At 42.0% G+C, this 14611-nt stretch overlaps 1 protein-coding gene across 1 annotated transcript; it reads right to left on the bottom strand.

Annotated features, from left to right (window-relative positions):
- Window positions 1-1715: 1715 nt before the first annotated feature.
- On the bottom strand, window positions 1716-14592 carry LOC118390049 (AT-rich interactive domain-containing protein 5B-like). The gene is made up of 10 exons (XM_035780207.2): window positions 14478-14592; window positions 9109-9261; window positions 8725-8832; window positions 7466-7865; window positions 7049-7167; window positions 6593-6740; window positions 6317-6369; window positions 6068-6165; window positions 5603-5768; window positions 1716-5391 (listed from the first exon to the last, which is right to left on the bottom strand). Exons 1-10 carry the CDS (start codon window positions 14496-14498, stop codon window positions 3745-3747), a joined length of 2913 nt encoding a protein of 970 aa, XP_035636100.1. The 5' UTR covers window positions 14499-14592; the 3' UTR covers window positions 1716-3744.
- Between the last annotated feature and the right edge of the window lie 19 nt (window positions 14593-14611).

Raw genomic sequence — 14611 nt, 5'->3', positions numbered from 1 at the left:
AGGCATGCACACACGGCTGTATCCTATCCCTGAGTTAGCCTAACATCTGACTGTGTTAGTATCCAAAAGGAAAACAATTGTGTGGTGTCCTAAAGTCTTGCTCAGACACAGGCCCCCTGAACACACACTCTCTTTCTGCTGCCATGGGGAACAGACAGATGGTTGATGTGCTGAAAAACAAAAAACACACCAAATAAGCACTTAAGGACCATTGTTACAACCCCCTGGAGAAAAAAAAACAAAACACTTGGTGAGACATTCATTCTTCTGTGCTTTATTTTCCACATAATGAACAAAGACTAACATCAAAAGGAGAGGATAAAAGGCTAACTTTTTGTGAGTTCATTTGAAACACTCTTTTTAGAGGGAGGCAAGGTGCTCTGATCTTAAGTGGGTTCAAGGTGCAAGAGTTAAGAGGTAGTGTGAGATTTACATGTTAACGCAAAAAGCATTTAGTGTTTACTTTAGTCAATACAACCATGGTCAAGTGTGGAGGAAAAACGTGCTGTTTGAGTGTCTCACTCCGAGACAAGGCGGCCAGACTTACAGAAAAAAAGATTTATGACTCCCAAAGGGTTAACTTCTTGTTGTGCAGAAGAAGAAAAAAAATACTATCCACATACCAGACCAGTGAAGCCTGGACCCATGGAGAGCTTTTTAAGTTGGAAAACAGAATCAGACCACTGATAGCAGCTGAATGACAGGAATTTCAGTACTCTACAAAAACATGTGGAAAAATGCAGGTCAACCAGGCTCTCTGCATGCAATCCCGGTCACAGAAAGAAAGACAAAGTGTGACCCCAGTCCATGACATGGCTAAACAGACAATAACACATCTCTGCCCTGACCTGAACTCCAGTTACCTCTTCACTGAGCGGCAACTAGCACAACAAAGCAATGTTCTGGTGGCTTCTGGAATGTGTTAATTTCCTCTTAACTAAATGTCAGGCTTGGCTAAAGCATTGAATACAGGAGCTGCTTCCATCAAAAAGAAACCAGTGTGTTTGATATGTAAAAGTATGGAAGTATTTGTGTGCTTGTGGGATATTGAATGAATTCACAGGGGAGGATGAACAATACAATAAAGCAAGACTAGGCTACTGAAAGCACATTTTATATGTTTAATAAGATTGGCTTGTCCCCTAAACACACATCCATTTTTCTGGAAGGTCTCAGTAAATGGTTTGTGATTCCTGACACATGTAGGCCTAGCAGTTACCATTACACTTTGTCAAATTATAGCCGAAGGTCGGCATTTTGACACATGCCCAAGTGCATGGCCCTCTGAAGCTCATATCTATTCAAGATCTCTGGGTTGTTAAATGATGGAATGTATCTGCACTGATCTGTTAGCTCTGAAGCAAACTCAGCACTTACTTCTTCTGTAGGCTAGCATAGAGTATCCTTCCTCCCCTTTAGGGCTGTAGAATGCCTCGCCAGGCCTGTCATAGGACAGTGCTGGTGTTGTCTCCATCTAGTAGTCATTTTAGGAAACTGCAGGTCTCTATACATCATGCCTCGTGAAAGAGACTTTCATACAGTAGGGGTGGTTCCCAGATAGATTAAACCTAGTCCTGGACTAAAACACAAGATCAATGGAAAATCTCCAAGAAACAGATTTTAGTACAGGATTAGACTTAATCGGTGTCTGAAAAAAAAAAAAAACACCCCTAAAATACATATACACTCATACACAAATCTGTAACCCCCACCTGTTAACAGATACATCTTTAATATAAATATACAGTGTTAAAACAAAAATGGTTGAAATTACCATATTATCAATTGTCAGAGTACAGGAGTCAAGATGTGCACTGGTCTTACTCTCACATGCAATGACAGGAATACCAGAGACTGATGTCTGCCATGAGCAAGATGAGCTCAAATGATACACAGGTTTAAATAGAGATATAACTACATGACATTAACTCTGTAGCAGTTGTTCAAGTAATAAAGGGGGGGGGGGACAGTAGATCGGAGTCAACTGGAAATCAATTCCATATGCTATGTCTTCTTTTTCTAACAATAGTTTAAAGACATTCTCTGGTACTTTGGCAACTAAGAAATTATTTTGTAATCCTCCCGCTTTGGGATGGATGTGTCAATGTGTAGTTCATACATGCATAATTTATGAGCAGAATTACAGTTTTACCTCAATTAGCCACAACATTTCTAGTGGGCTAGCCCGTTAGCAATGTGACAGCTAGGAATAGGCATGCCCAGTGTTCTCCAATGAGGTTGCAGGGTGGGCACAACAGCTCAGTGAGTGAGATTAATAGAGAGAGAGTGAGTGTGAGCAATGAAGTGTCGCACATATCTGCAAATGTAACGTAGTACGCAATCTTCCGGGACTACTTTTGGCTCATAAGTGCTACTTTCAGAACTACTGGCTAAAAAGTATAAAAACGTAGCAGAGATTCTCTTTAAGTCCACCATAGTTGAATGAAGATAGACTCTTGTTCTCATTCCAGAAGTAGGTATAGTGTGAACCAACTCTAACACAGTACCAGTCTGACCATCTGCAAAGCACTAAAGATACAAAACCAACTTAATATTATTAGTTGCATTATTGAATGTAAACATTTTATCTTAAACTCTAAATGATCAAAATAACATCAAAAAGCTACACAAACAATAATTTAACTAAATACCTAAACCCTATTCAACTCGATGAGGAACTTATCACACCAAAATTATGTGTAGCTCAACTAGAACATTTTGCCTACTCACCCAATGTGGCCCTTTCAAAGGAACGCTGCCCATTTTATACATAAAGAAATACATCAGGCTGCAATGAGGATAGACACTCAACACTAACAGGATGAACCACAAATAGCTCCAATTTTTGATCCAGATATATCAAACAGGGATACATCTTTAAAATAATTGAGAAAAATCTATAAAGCACTACTGAAAACGTGTACTCTCTCTATTGAACGAGTTATGAAAGGCCTTTGGTTCTTGTAGTCAATAGAATTCCCCTGCTACTCCAAATCAGATCAGAGTACACCCCAGATCCATACACAACATACCAACTGTCTGACAGACTTACTGGGGTCAAACTCTGATCAAGGCACCAAGGACTAAAAACATCAAGTGGTGTCAGCATTGTTTCTCTAAACTAGACAAACATTAAAATACATCAAAATTGGCATCAGAGGAAATATTCATAAATGACTGCCTCATAAAAGAAAGAAAAAAAATGAACAAGTACAGTAGGTGTGCAAATCCTGTCAGTGTTAAAGATTTGCAAACAGGAAGTACATATAGGACTCAAACACTGTTTCATGGGGTGTATTCATTAGTGCACATTGTAGCAAAGCATTTCACAATGGAAAAATGGTTTGCAATGACAACTAGTTTCTATTGTACAAATTCAGATGGGTCCCTTCCCATTTCGTCCCATTTGGCAATGAATACACCCCTGGCTGTTGTACTGTGTGAATGACTAGAAATCAGAGCACAACAGCTTTAAGGCACATCTTTTATCCAATCCTTTTCAGGAAATTGGTGGATTGTTGTAAAAACCTCTGCACTCTAATTTTTGTGTAATAAAGTTGGAAGCACGAAAGTTGTATGATGCATAGTACTATACAGAACAATATAATGGTGTCATCTAAAGGCAATGGCAGTGTTTCAAAGTCTGTGTGTGAGTCGTTACAGAGTTTATAGGATTCATCTTTGATTGTGTGTTTGAGAGTATCCTCCCATAAGGTAGAGTGGTGTAGTGATTGTTGGTGTTGGTCATGAGTATGTTATGTGCAGTTGAGGTTGTGTGCAGGTGTTCAGGCAGCTTGGCTGGGCCTGGGTTGGGGGTAGGTTAGGACTGGGCAGCCCTTTGATAGATGCCTCAACATCACATTCCATCTCCTCATCATCCATTGGCACCTGCTGGCCCCCAGAGTCACTGGCAGAGTGGGCTAAGGAATCCTCAGTCCCCTTCATAATCTCTGATATGCCGCCGCCCATCTTTATGGTATTACACTGTTTTTCTATCCTCTCTAGTTTCCTCCCCTCCATCTCATCTTTCTCTGATTGAGTTTGTACACCATCCTCAATGATAACGGTTTCAACCTCGTCAATCTTCTCTTCTTCCCTATCCATCATTACAGTTTCTCCCTCTTCCACTTTCGCCTGCTTTGTCCTTACAGAGCAGTCTCCCTCAGGCTCCACCAAGCTGCTCTCCCTCAGGTCCTCTTCCACCTTCACCTGGATTGCTGGCTCAGAGTCAGAATTCCTGCCCTGGTTCTCCAGGGGGGTGTCTCCCCAGGCCTCCCCAGACTTGGTGAGGAAAAACTGGGTAGGTGTAGTAGAGGTGTCTGGGCTGGTAGTGGTCTGCTGCGGCAGCTCCAGGAGGAATGCTCTGGCCCTGCTGGGTGAGCTCAAGTCCTCAGCCTCATCACACGACTCCACTCTACGACTTTTAGCAAAGGGGAGTGTGGAGTCACCATTATCCTGATCCCCTGAAGACATCCTGTAGTCAGTTTCATCAACGGCAGATCTTTTGGTGGTGGAGCACTTGCTGAGGTTGAGGGGCAGGGCCTGCTCTGGGGGAGGGGTGACAGACAGATGTGGCTTGCTACTCAGGTCCTGGGCTAAGACCTCCGACAGCCGCTTGGTGATAGAGTAGAGCTGGGCCGAGCCCAAATGCGTACGCATCAGCTGGCGCACCTGCAGGCCGCAGTCCAGATCCAGGGGGAGGACCCGGAGAGGGGGCAGGGGAGGCCTGCTGCTACGGACCTCCCTGGTGCTGCTCCTACCCCCCCTCTGGGCTTCCTCATCCAGCCTGCACCCCCAGCACTGGTGGTGGGACTGATGGTGAGACTGTGGGTGGGGCTGGTTCCCATTGAGAAGGGTGGTGTTTGGGTTCCCTGTCTTGGCCTGGAGGTAAAGGCTGGAGGGCTGGTGGGAGGCAGGGTTCTGGGGGGTTAGACCAGGGGTGTCCAGGCTAGTGAGGCCCAGTTGGCTCCTAAAGAGATCAAGGGTACAGAGGCCTTTAGTGGGGCTGAACCCTTCGAAGGACCCCCCTGTGTGGAGCCTGGGGAGAGCAGGCAAGAAAGTGGCAGGAGACAGAGTGGGTGATGGTGCTGGAGAATCCCAGTTCTCCATCTTTACCTCCCTTTCAGTTTTGGGCAGGAGGAAGGGGGCAGAGATGGGAGACAGGTCTGGGGTTAGTGGCAGGTTGGCCATGTTTAGCCCCTGGAACACAGACAGGGACTCGAGAGAGGGGGCCTGGAGAGGGGGCTGGGCCCCGAGGTCCAGGCTAGGTTTAGCTGGCGGAGACAGGATCACTGGAATGGCCTTGGAGACTAGGAGTTTGACCTGGTTCTTTTTGCCTGGAGGTCTACCACGGCCTCTCTTCACTACCACCACACCGTCTGGAGAAATGGTCTAGTGAGAGAGATGCCATACATGAGGAATTCTCATTTTAGTCTCTATAAGATCATAGAATACACTCATACATTAATTTACATTAGATTCAGATCAAAACAAGACATAACGAGTGATGAATTGCATATTAAATATCAAATGACTGACATGTACTGAGCAAGTCAAAAATGATGAACTGTATGTAGAGTGAGAGATTAGCAGACAGACTCACTGGAGGGGTAGGAGTTACAGTCTTCTCCTGGTTGGCCTCTGCTCCTCTCCCCTTCACCAGCGGTCTCCTCCCACTCATCGCCATAACTCGGGTATGCCCAGAGAATGCTGGGAGTTTTAGTTCTGCACCACCTACATTTCTGTGCTCCTCGTAAGGAAGAATCAGCCTGAGGGAAACACACAAATCCAAAAGTTTCAGAATGAAAAACAAGTTTTGTAAGGAAACACCAAGGCCAAGAAGCCTCAACTGCTGGTGATTCCCATCAAGTACATTAACGGCATCATTCTAGAACTACGATCTTTTGAAAAAATGTATGAATAGTTTCAGCCCTGACTCAGTGTTTCTCACAGCTGAAGCACGGGTAATAGTTGTGCACATGGTTACCTTTTGTCACAAGAAGAATATACATACTTTAGGTGGGGCACAATGTAAACTAGTCTGGCACCAGCAGTGTTCCGGTCTTACCTCTCATAGTGCCTCCTGGTGCAGGTGGCAGCACTGGTGCTGCCCGGGCATCCTCCTAGTTCATTATACACTTTCTTCCACAGACGCTGGGACGTCACCTACAGGACAGATGGTAAAGAGTTTAAAAGCATTTTTTAGACAATTACATATTTTTATAAATGGTTCTAAGTAATTTGCTCAGACATTGCAATCTATCCACTATTGTATAAGATATGTGGCTGATAAAGAACGAGGGCTTTCACTACTCACCCTCTCATGGCCCCCCAACTGTTTGACTATAGAGTACATGACAAACAAGTCAACTGTGGACACACACAGGTAAGAGTGTTAAAACATACCATAGGTCCTAAGAGCTGTGACTTTGACTGTCTGGATTACATCACTGACAGATAAACAGCTTGTTCAAATACATAACCACATGGTGGGAACATTTTATTTAGTTCCATAGGGAAAACGCACTTTGTATTCAAAGTCTTTGGTATGGATATTAATGGTTGTTGATGAAGTCATCAGTGAGTGACTCACTCTTCTTGAAGCCGAGGTTGGGCACCTTGCTGATGGGTGAGCCGCAGCGCTCCATGTAGCAGTAGAGTTGATCCAGGAACATCTGCTCCTCAGGGTGGGGGAGACAGCCCTCTTCACGTTGCATCTCCTCACTGCCCACCACATTCTCCTACAGGATACATAATGTTTTCACCATACTACATGTGGTTATGCTGTACAGTCCCATTTCTTTTTATAACAGTCCCATTTCAGTTAGTGTCCATTAACAAATTATGTGGAATTTTTATTTCTAAGAATAGTAACTACTTGGCATAAATAGTGTGTTGTGATGCATTTCATAACAAAAAAACTCAAGGTAATTACTAGGATAAAGTGATTTTTAAGTGAATATGAGGTTAATAATAAGACATCTGAAAGTAACTGGATGAAGTTGGTATGTAGCCATAGCAAAACTTTATAGAACAAAACTAATTGTACCGTTATTCTTTCTATCCAGGACTCTGATTGGTTGAGGGCTGGTGGCTCCACAGCTTTCTGGCCTTCTGGCCTTCCTCTTCTCTTGAGGGGTCGCCCCTTCAAGCTGAGGGAGGTGCATCCTGGGAACGGGACACACATTTCACCCGAATTCCAAATAAGAGAAGCATGGGCCTCAAAAAAATATTGTATATCCCATAACTTCAGCACATTATGTCCACAACATACAGTAAATTAGTCAGTCAATAAGATAACACTTGGATCTGCCATTAATTCATAAAAAGGTCTTTGTCATCACATTTTAGATTCCATTGCCCAATTAGATTTACAAAATCAAATCACTTTGGCAATGGCCACACAATGGCCACATTTACAGTTCATCAACATAGAGAGATCAAGTTCCACCAGCCAGCCACTCACCCAGCTGTGTCCAGACACTGGTATTGCTATCCAGGGTGGGGTGGTTGAAGGTGTCCCTGCAGTAGAGGACCTGGGTGTTGTGTTGGGCCACCCTGATCCCCCCCAGGGCCAGCAGATGGGGACCCTGCAGCCCCAACACCACCCCGTCCTGAATGCGTCTCTGGAGGGAGCGGAAGCGGCAGTACTGGGGGTAACTGAGCACCTTGACCCCCAGACGCTCACCCTTCTCTTCGATTGATGTTGGGGGTCCATTGGTAATGATGGGGGTATGTTTGTGAGGACTGTTGGTCTCGCTGGACTTCTGGCTTCCTCCTTTCCATCCTGGAGGTTCAGGACAGGTCCACCTCACCAGATCCTCCACCCGCACCACTATCTTCTTCGAGACGGCCAACACCTCATCCTGACACACACACACACACACTTTAAATTGGTGCATACCGTAAAAGAAAGGGCCACCAAACATTTTAAGATTCAAGGAAATACTTCACATGATATAAGTCAGAGTGCCAATAGCCTGTGGCACATGAGGAGCCATCAGACCTCCTACTCCTCCCAACACATTGTTATTAACATAGGACTGTAGCGAAATAGGAAACAACTTTGGAAAATCTGGGATTCATAACTCATTATTTACATCACAGCAACAACCACCTGGGAAAATAAATACATCTCATGAAACTAGTCTTTGCCATACTTGTGCATTATTAAAACTGAAAGTTTAAAAAAACAACTTGAATGAAAATGCATTTAACAACACATGAATTGTCTAGGATAATAACAAAATGTTTCACTTGAATGAGGGGAGAAGTGACACAACAATCTAAGGATTCCCTCTTAAAGTTATCGGTGGTTAAACAAGTCGGCTAAATGCCAGGCACACACAATCCATTATTACGTCAACCCAAGCAACATATGATCTTGCACAATACAGTATGTCCTTTCATGAGTTATGCTGTGTATGACATACTAGTCTAGCAATGACAGATAAGGACTGTAATTTTGTGTGATTCTAAGTACTTCTACGTTGAACAGAGAAAATGACACCCACATTCAGTGTTTACAGTAATGTAGATTTGAATAGCAGTTGTGAAAATGATTGAAAATTCCTAAATGATATCGATTCATTCTTGCTATAAAAATAAATATTTTGAATGAATCAGAACCAAAAAAAAGAAACCTTGGGAGGAAACACCAGGCCCACACCCCTTGGTTGCCCACAAATGATGTCTATAATATAGAGCTCAGTGGCCCCCCCTAACCTCTCCATGCTCTCTGGTCCTGCCCTTGGGAGTATCCTCAGGGAGGAAGTAGAGTCTGGAGCTGGCCAGTAGATGGCGTTGGGCCAGGTCCTCCCACAGTAAAGTCACCTGAAATAAGAAATACATAGTTATTTAGCAGATGATTTTATCCAGAGCGACTTACAATTAATACGTAATCAGAACGTGACAAGAAGGAATGAAACTCAAAACTCTGGGTCTTGTTAAGGAGGTTGCAACATTACAGACTGCTCAAAATCAGGTAGAAATCAGTGAAGAACAAATGATTATGTATCCATCTGCAACGTTTTACACATTTCACCACCCTGAATACACCCTGGTACGGAAGTATCATGCGCTAACTAACGGAGCTATGGGAAGTCGTACCTCAGCAATGCAAACAGGTTCTTGGGGGCCACAGCGGACATAGTAGAACTCCCCCAGTTTCCAGACCAGTGCAGGGGCCCCGGCCAAGGCCTCACAGCTCACTGACTTATAGAAGGCAAAGGATCCACGCAGGCAGGAGGGAGCACCTAACCACTGACAGCAATTTTCACAAAAAAAGAAAGAACGGTTAGAGTCATATAACCATTCCTGTCTGTTCAATATGACTAGGCATGTGATTTGAGTCAACCTTGGACCATAATTTACACTGAACAAAAATATGAACGCAAAATGTAAAGTGTTGGTTTCATGAGCTAAAATAAAAAGATCCCTGAAATGTTTCATATGCACAAAAAGCTTATTTCTCTCAAATTTTGCACACATTTTTTTACACCCGTTAGTGAGCATTTCTGCTTTGAAAAAGATTATCCATCCACCTGACAGGGGTGGCATATGAAGAAGCATGATCATTACACAGGTGCACCTTGTGCTGGGGACAATTAAAGGCCACTAAATGTGCACTTGTGTCACACAACACAATGCAACAGATGTCTCATGTTGAGGGAGTGTGCAATTCAAATAAAATGTTATTTGTCACATGCGCCAAATACAACAGGTATTGTGAAATGCTTACTTACAAGCCCTTAATCAACAATGCAGTAAAAACTACAAAAAAAATAAGAATAAGAAATAAAAGTAACAAATAATTAAAGAGCAGCAGTAAAATAACAATAGTGAGGCTATATACAGGGGGCATGCTGACTGCAGGAATGTCCACCAGAGCTGTATGTTAATTTCTCTATTATAAGCTGCTTTCATTTAACAGCAAAACCATGTGTACTGTCACCATTTATTTTCTGCAATTATACTGGGAGCAATAATCATGTGACTATGTCTTGTACAGCCCAACTGACATCTACTATATAAATACATTTAAACATAAAATACTTAGTTTTATTAGTACAACTAATTAGTGCCCCTCACAAATGTCTGTAACAGACAAGGAAAGCATAATTTAAATTTTTATCCCATCGATGTGTACAATCTGACAATAAAACACAACTCCTTACACAGACACCCCTTCACATTACACAAATTATTAATTTGGCCATGAACATACACCTTCAGATTCTACCCAATGTTCTTGGCAAAGACCTGTATTACTCCCCATTTATCAACATTAGTTAATATGTACAGCTCATTTGGAAAGTATTCAGACCCCTTCCCTTTATCCACATTTTGTTACGTTACAGCCTTATCCTCAAATTGATTAAATATATTTTTTTAAATTGTCATTAATATATATATATATATTAATCTACACACAATACCCCATAATGACAAAGCGAAAACCGGTTCAGAAATGTTTGCAAATGTATATTTAAAAAAACAACAGAAATAGCTTATTTAGATAAGTATTCAGATCCTTTGCTATGAGACTCGAAATTGAGCTCAGGTGCATCCAGTTTCCATTGATTATCCTTGAGATGTTTATACAACTTGATTGGAGCCCACCAGTGGTAAATTCAATTGATTGGACAAGATTTGGCAAGGTACACACCTGTCTATATAAAAGGTCCCACAGTTGACAGTGGATGTCAGAGCAAAATCGAAGGAATTGTCCGTAGAGCTCCGAGACACGATTGTGTCGAGGCACAGATTTGAGGAAGGGTACCACAACATTTCTACTCTATTGAAGGTCCCCAAGAACACAGTGGCCTCTATCATTCTTAAATGGAAGAAGTCTGGAACCACCAAGACTCTTCCTAGAGATGGCCACAAGGCCAAACTGAGCAATCAGGGGAGAATGGCCTTGGTCAGGAAGGTGAACAAGAACCTGATGGTCACTCTGACAGAGGGGAGAACTTTCCAGAAGGACAACCATCTCCGCAATACTAAACCAATCAGGCATTTATGGTAGAGTGGCCAGACGGAAGCCACTCCTCAGTAAAAGGCACATGAAGGAGAAACAAGATTCTCTGGTCTGATGAAGCCAATACAGAACTCTTTGGCCTGAATGCCAAGCATCATGTCTGGAGGAAATCTGGTACCATCCCTACTGTGAAGCATGGTGGTGGCAGCATCATTCTGTGGGGATGTTTTTCAGCTGCAGGGACTGGGAGAATAGTCAGGATCAAGGGAAAGATGAATGGAGAAAAGCACAGAGAACCTTGATGAAAACCTGCTCCAGAGCGCTCAGGACCACAGACTGGGGCGAAGGTTCACCTTTCAACAGGACATCGACCCTAAGCACACAACCAAGACCACGCAGGAGTGGCTTCGGGACAAGTCTAAATGTCCTTGAGTCCGGACTTGAACCTGATCAAACATCTCTGGAGACCTGAAAATAGCTGTGCAGCGACACTCCCCATCCAACCTGACAGCGCTTGAGAGGATCTGCAAAGAATAATGGGAAAGTGGTCCTTCTGTAGCTCAGTTGGTAGAGCATGGCGCTTGTAACGCCAGGGTAGTGGGTTCGATCCCCGGGACCACCCATACGTAGAATGTATGCACACATGACTGTAAGTCGCTTTGGATAAAAGCGTCTGCTAAATGGCATATATTATTATTATATTATAAATCCCCAAATGAATGTGCCAGGTTTGCAGCGTCATGCCCAAGAAGACTCCAGACTGTAATCGCTGCCAATTAAGGGGTATTGTGTGTATATTGACAATGATTTTAAAAAATCCCTTTTAGAATAAGGCTGTAAAGTAAAACATTGTGGAAAAAGTCAAGGGGTCTGAATACTTTCCAAATGCACTTTACAAAAATAAATCAAATCAAATCATCATGCAACAATTTCACTGAGTTACAGTTCATATAAGGAAATCAGTCAAATGAAATAAACAAGGCCCTAATCTATGGATTTCTGGACAGGGATGTAGCCATGGGTGGGCTGGGGAGGGCACAGGCCCACCCACTTGGGAGCCAGGCCCACCCACTAGGGAGCCAGGCCCTGCCAATCAGTATGAGTTTTTCCCCCAAGAAAGGGCTTTATTACATACATGGAACTGAGGAGTATTTCTCAGCGGTCAGGGTGGCTGGTCTCAGACGATCCTGCAGGCTTAGAAGCCGGATGTGGAGTTCCTGTGCTGATGTGTTTAGATTTGGTCTGCGGTTGTGAGGCCGTTTGGAAGTACTGCCAAATTCTCTAAAACAACATTGGAGGTGGCCTATGGTAGAGAAATTAACATTAAATTCTCTGTTGGACACTCCTGCAGTCAGCATGCCAATTGCACACTCCCTCAAAACTTCAGACATCTTGGCATTGTGTTGTGTGACAAAATTGCACATTTTACAGGGGCCTTTTATTGTCCCCAGCACAAAGTGCACCTGTGTAATGATCATGATGTTTAATCAGCTTCTTGATATGCCACATCTGTCGGGTGGATAGATTATCTTGGCAAAGGAGAAATGCTCACAAACAGGGATGTAAACAAATTTGTGCAAAACATTTGAGAGAAATAAGCTTTTTGTTTTTATGGAAATTTTCTGGGACCTTTTATTTCAGCTCATGAAATATAGGACCAACAATTTACAAAATGCATTTATATTTTTGTTCAGTATAGTTTGCACAGTCTATGTCTCTATGTGTGAGTGACCTCGCTGCAAGTGGCCATAAATTACCATGGCTAAATACAGTGCCCTTCTGCTCGCCACTCTGGCATCATGCCACTTTAGCATTACCATGCACCAAAACACATTCCAAAGTATTAATCTACTTAGTAGGCAACTCATAGATATGGGCCTCCATGCATATTCTATAGTTTTTTTTGGATGGGTATAAAATAAAAATTCTACAATTTATCTATGCAAAAACAAACAAAAAAAATGGTGATTCATCCAAAACTATGAAGAAACTTGCTGTAATAATGTTTAATTTATATAAAGTATTTTTTATTTTATTTTTTAACTCTTAAGGCCTAATCTACAAAAAAAAAAAATAATAGATTGGTCCATTATCTTTGTTCAGGATCTTCTAAAATTAACACCCCTGTAGGCCTATTATAGGGCCCAGCCCAGACGCCTAAATGCGGAAACGTCTCAAATTCGCACCCCTGGTCCTCACCCCACCCTCTTGTGGGCAACCCCGTCCCCTACCTAGTGTAGCAGGAACAGAACACGTTGATCACTTGGCCAACTAGTGGTGAAAATTAAATAAGTTTGATTCTACAGTAAAGCAACAAAGTATAAAAGACTGGGTTTTCATTTTTTAAAGTGGATTTTTAAATAGAAACACTAACCAACTGATTTGATTACGTCAATGCTCGTGATGGCTTTAGATTGGCACTGCTGTTCCAGGAAGAGAGGAACTAAAATAAAATGTGCTCTATCTGCAAAAGAACATAATGTGACCTTGGATATCATAATATACAAATGATCGTTTACACACTATTACAACATTCTAAGGGGTACAAACGTACATTATTGGATTTATTTAGAACAGAGGAGGATCCGAGGGACATATAATATTAATGTAGAGAAAACTATGCTTGCTAGGCCTATAATTTAAATACCATCATGATATAACTTTAATATTTCTGATATTAAATATCAAACCAATGTAGGTTTATTGTTATTGAAGTCTTTCAATTCGACAGAAACAAATTCATCCTGTGCATTTTTGTAGGCCTGGTATGATACAATCAAAAATAATCCTCACAATTTCAAGTAAAAAGTACAGCGATTTCCATCACGAAAATCCTCATTCCATTTTTCCATACCAAATACACCCGAGACATAACGTCGTTTTTTTTTTACTATCCATATGTTGGCTATTTGTTCGATAAATACATTGTTCCACCTAGTTGCATCGATGTTATCATCTTTAATATCACGTCACTGTAAATGTAAGATATTTGTTTTCGAATTACTCAAAACACGGTTAAATTACACCATTGATTTAGTTGAAAAACAAAATCTTAATATTGTCGAATCGTCAGATAAAAACGTTCTTTAATGTGGGGGTAGAAAACGTAGGTAGTCGACACGACACAAAATAAATTAATCATTAACAGGAAGAAAATATAGAAATATTGAAGTTGAATTACATTGCAAACGCTGGTAAATAAAATCGTAAAATCCTGTTAGCGAAATTTGGGGCTTTCAATATCATAGCGAGCTATTTTCTCCACTGGAAAGTTGACTCATTCAGCTAAATTGCAATTGCAAAATACTTGTTAGCTTGATAGGAAGACAATCAAGTCTACATTCTAAACAAAATTCCAGACTTGAAACCCGACAAAACTGATATCAAAATAAGACCAAAATAGTAGATTTATTCCCGATGTCAACATGTAAAAGCGGCATGTGTGCGCATAGAAAAATTACGGTTTATTTCTTAACAATATAGTGAGTGTCGGTTTTACCTGTATTGCATTCTGCTCCATTGCAGCCCCACATTCCCTTATTCCCTCTCGAAGCCCCCTATCAAGTTACACAGCCGGGTACTCACCGGCACACAACAAATGCACAAGAAAAGGCCCCTCTTTTTTTATGAAAA

The sequence above is a fragment of the Oncorhynchus keta genome, chromosome 11, assembly GCF_023373465.1.
Source record: "Oncorhynchus keta strain PuntledgeMale-10-30-2019 chromosome 11, Oket_V2, whole genome shotgun sequence".
NCBI classification, from domain to species: Eukaryota; Metazoa; Chordata; class Actinopteri; order Salmoniformes; family Salmonidae; genus Oncorhynchus; species Oncorhynchus keta.
The sequence above is the reverse complement of the archived record's forward strand: the minus strand, read 5'-3'. Positions and strand labels throughout refer to the sequence as shown.

Coding starts and splice junctions, on each gene's coding strand:
- LOC118390049 (XM_035780207.2), bottom strand. CDS start 14,498: ATGGAGCAGAATGCAATACAG. Junction 9,262..14,477: donor TGGAGCAGAATGCAATACAG/GTAAAACCGACA, acceptor AATTGCTGTCAG/TGGTTAGGTGCTCCCTCCTG. Junction 8,833..9,108: donor AACCTGTTTGCATTGCTGAG/GTACGACTTCCC, acceptor TTCTTATTTCAG/GTGACTTTACTGTGGGAGGA.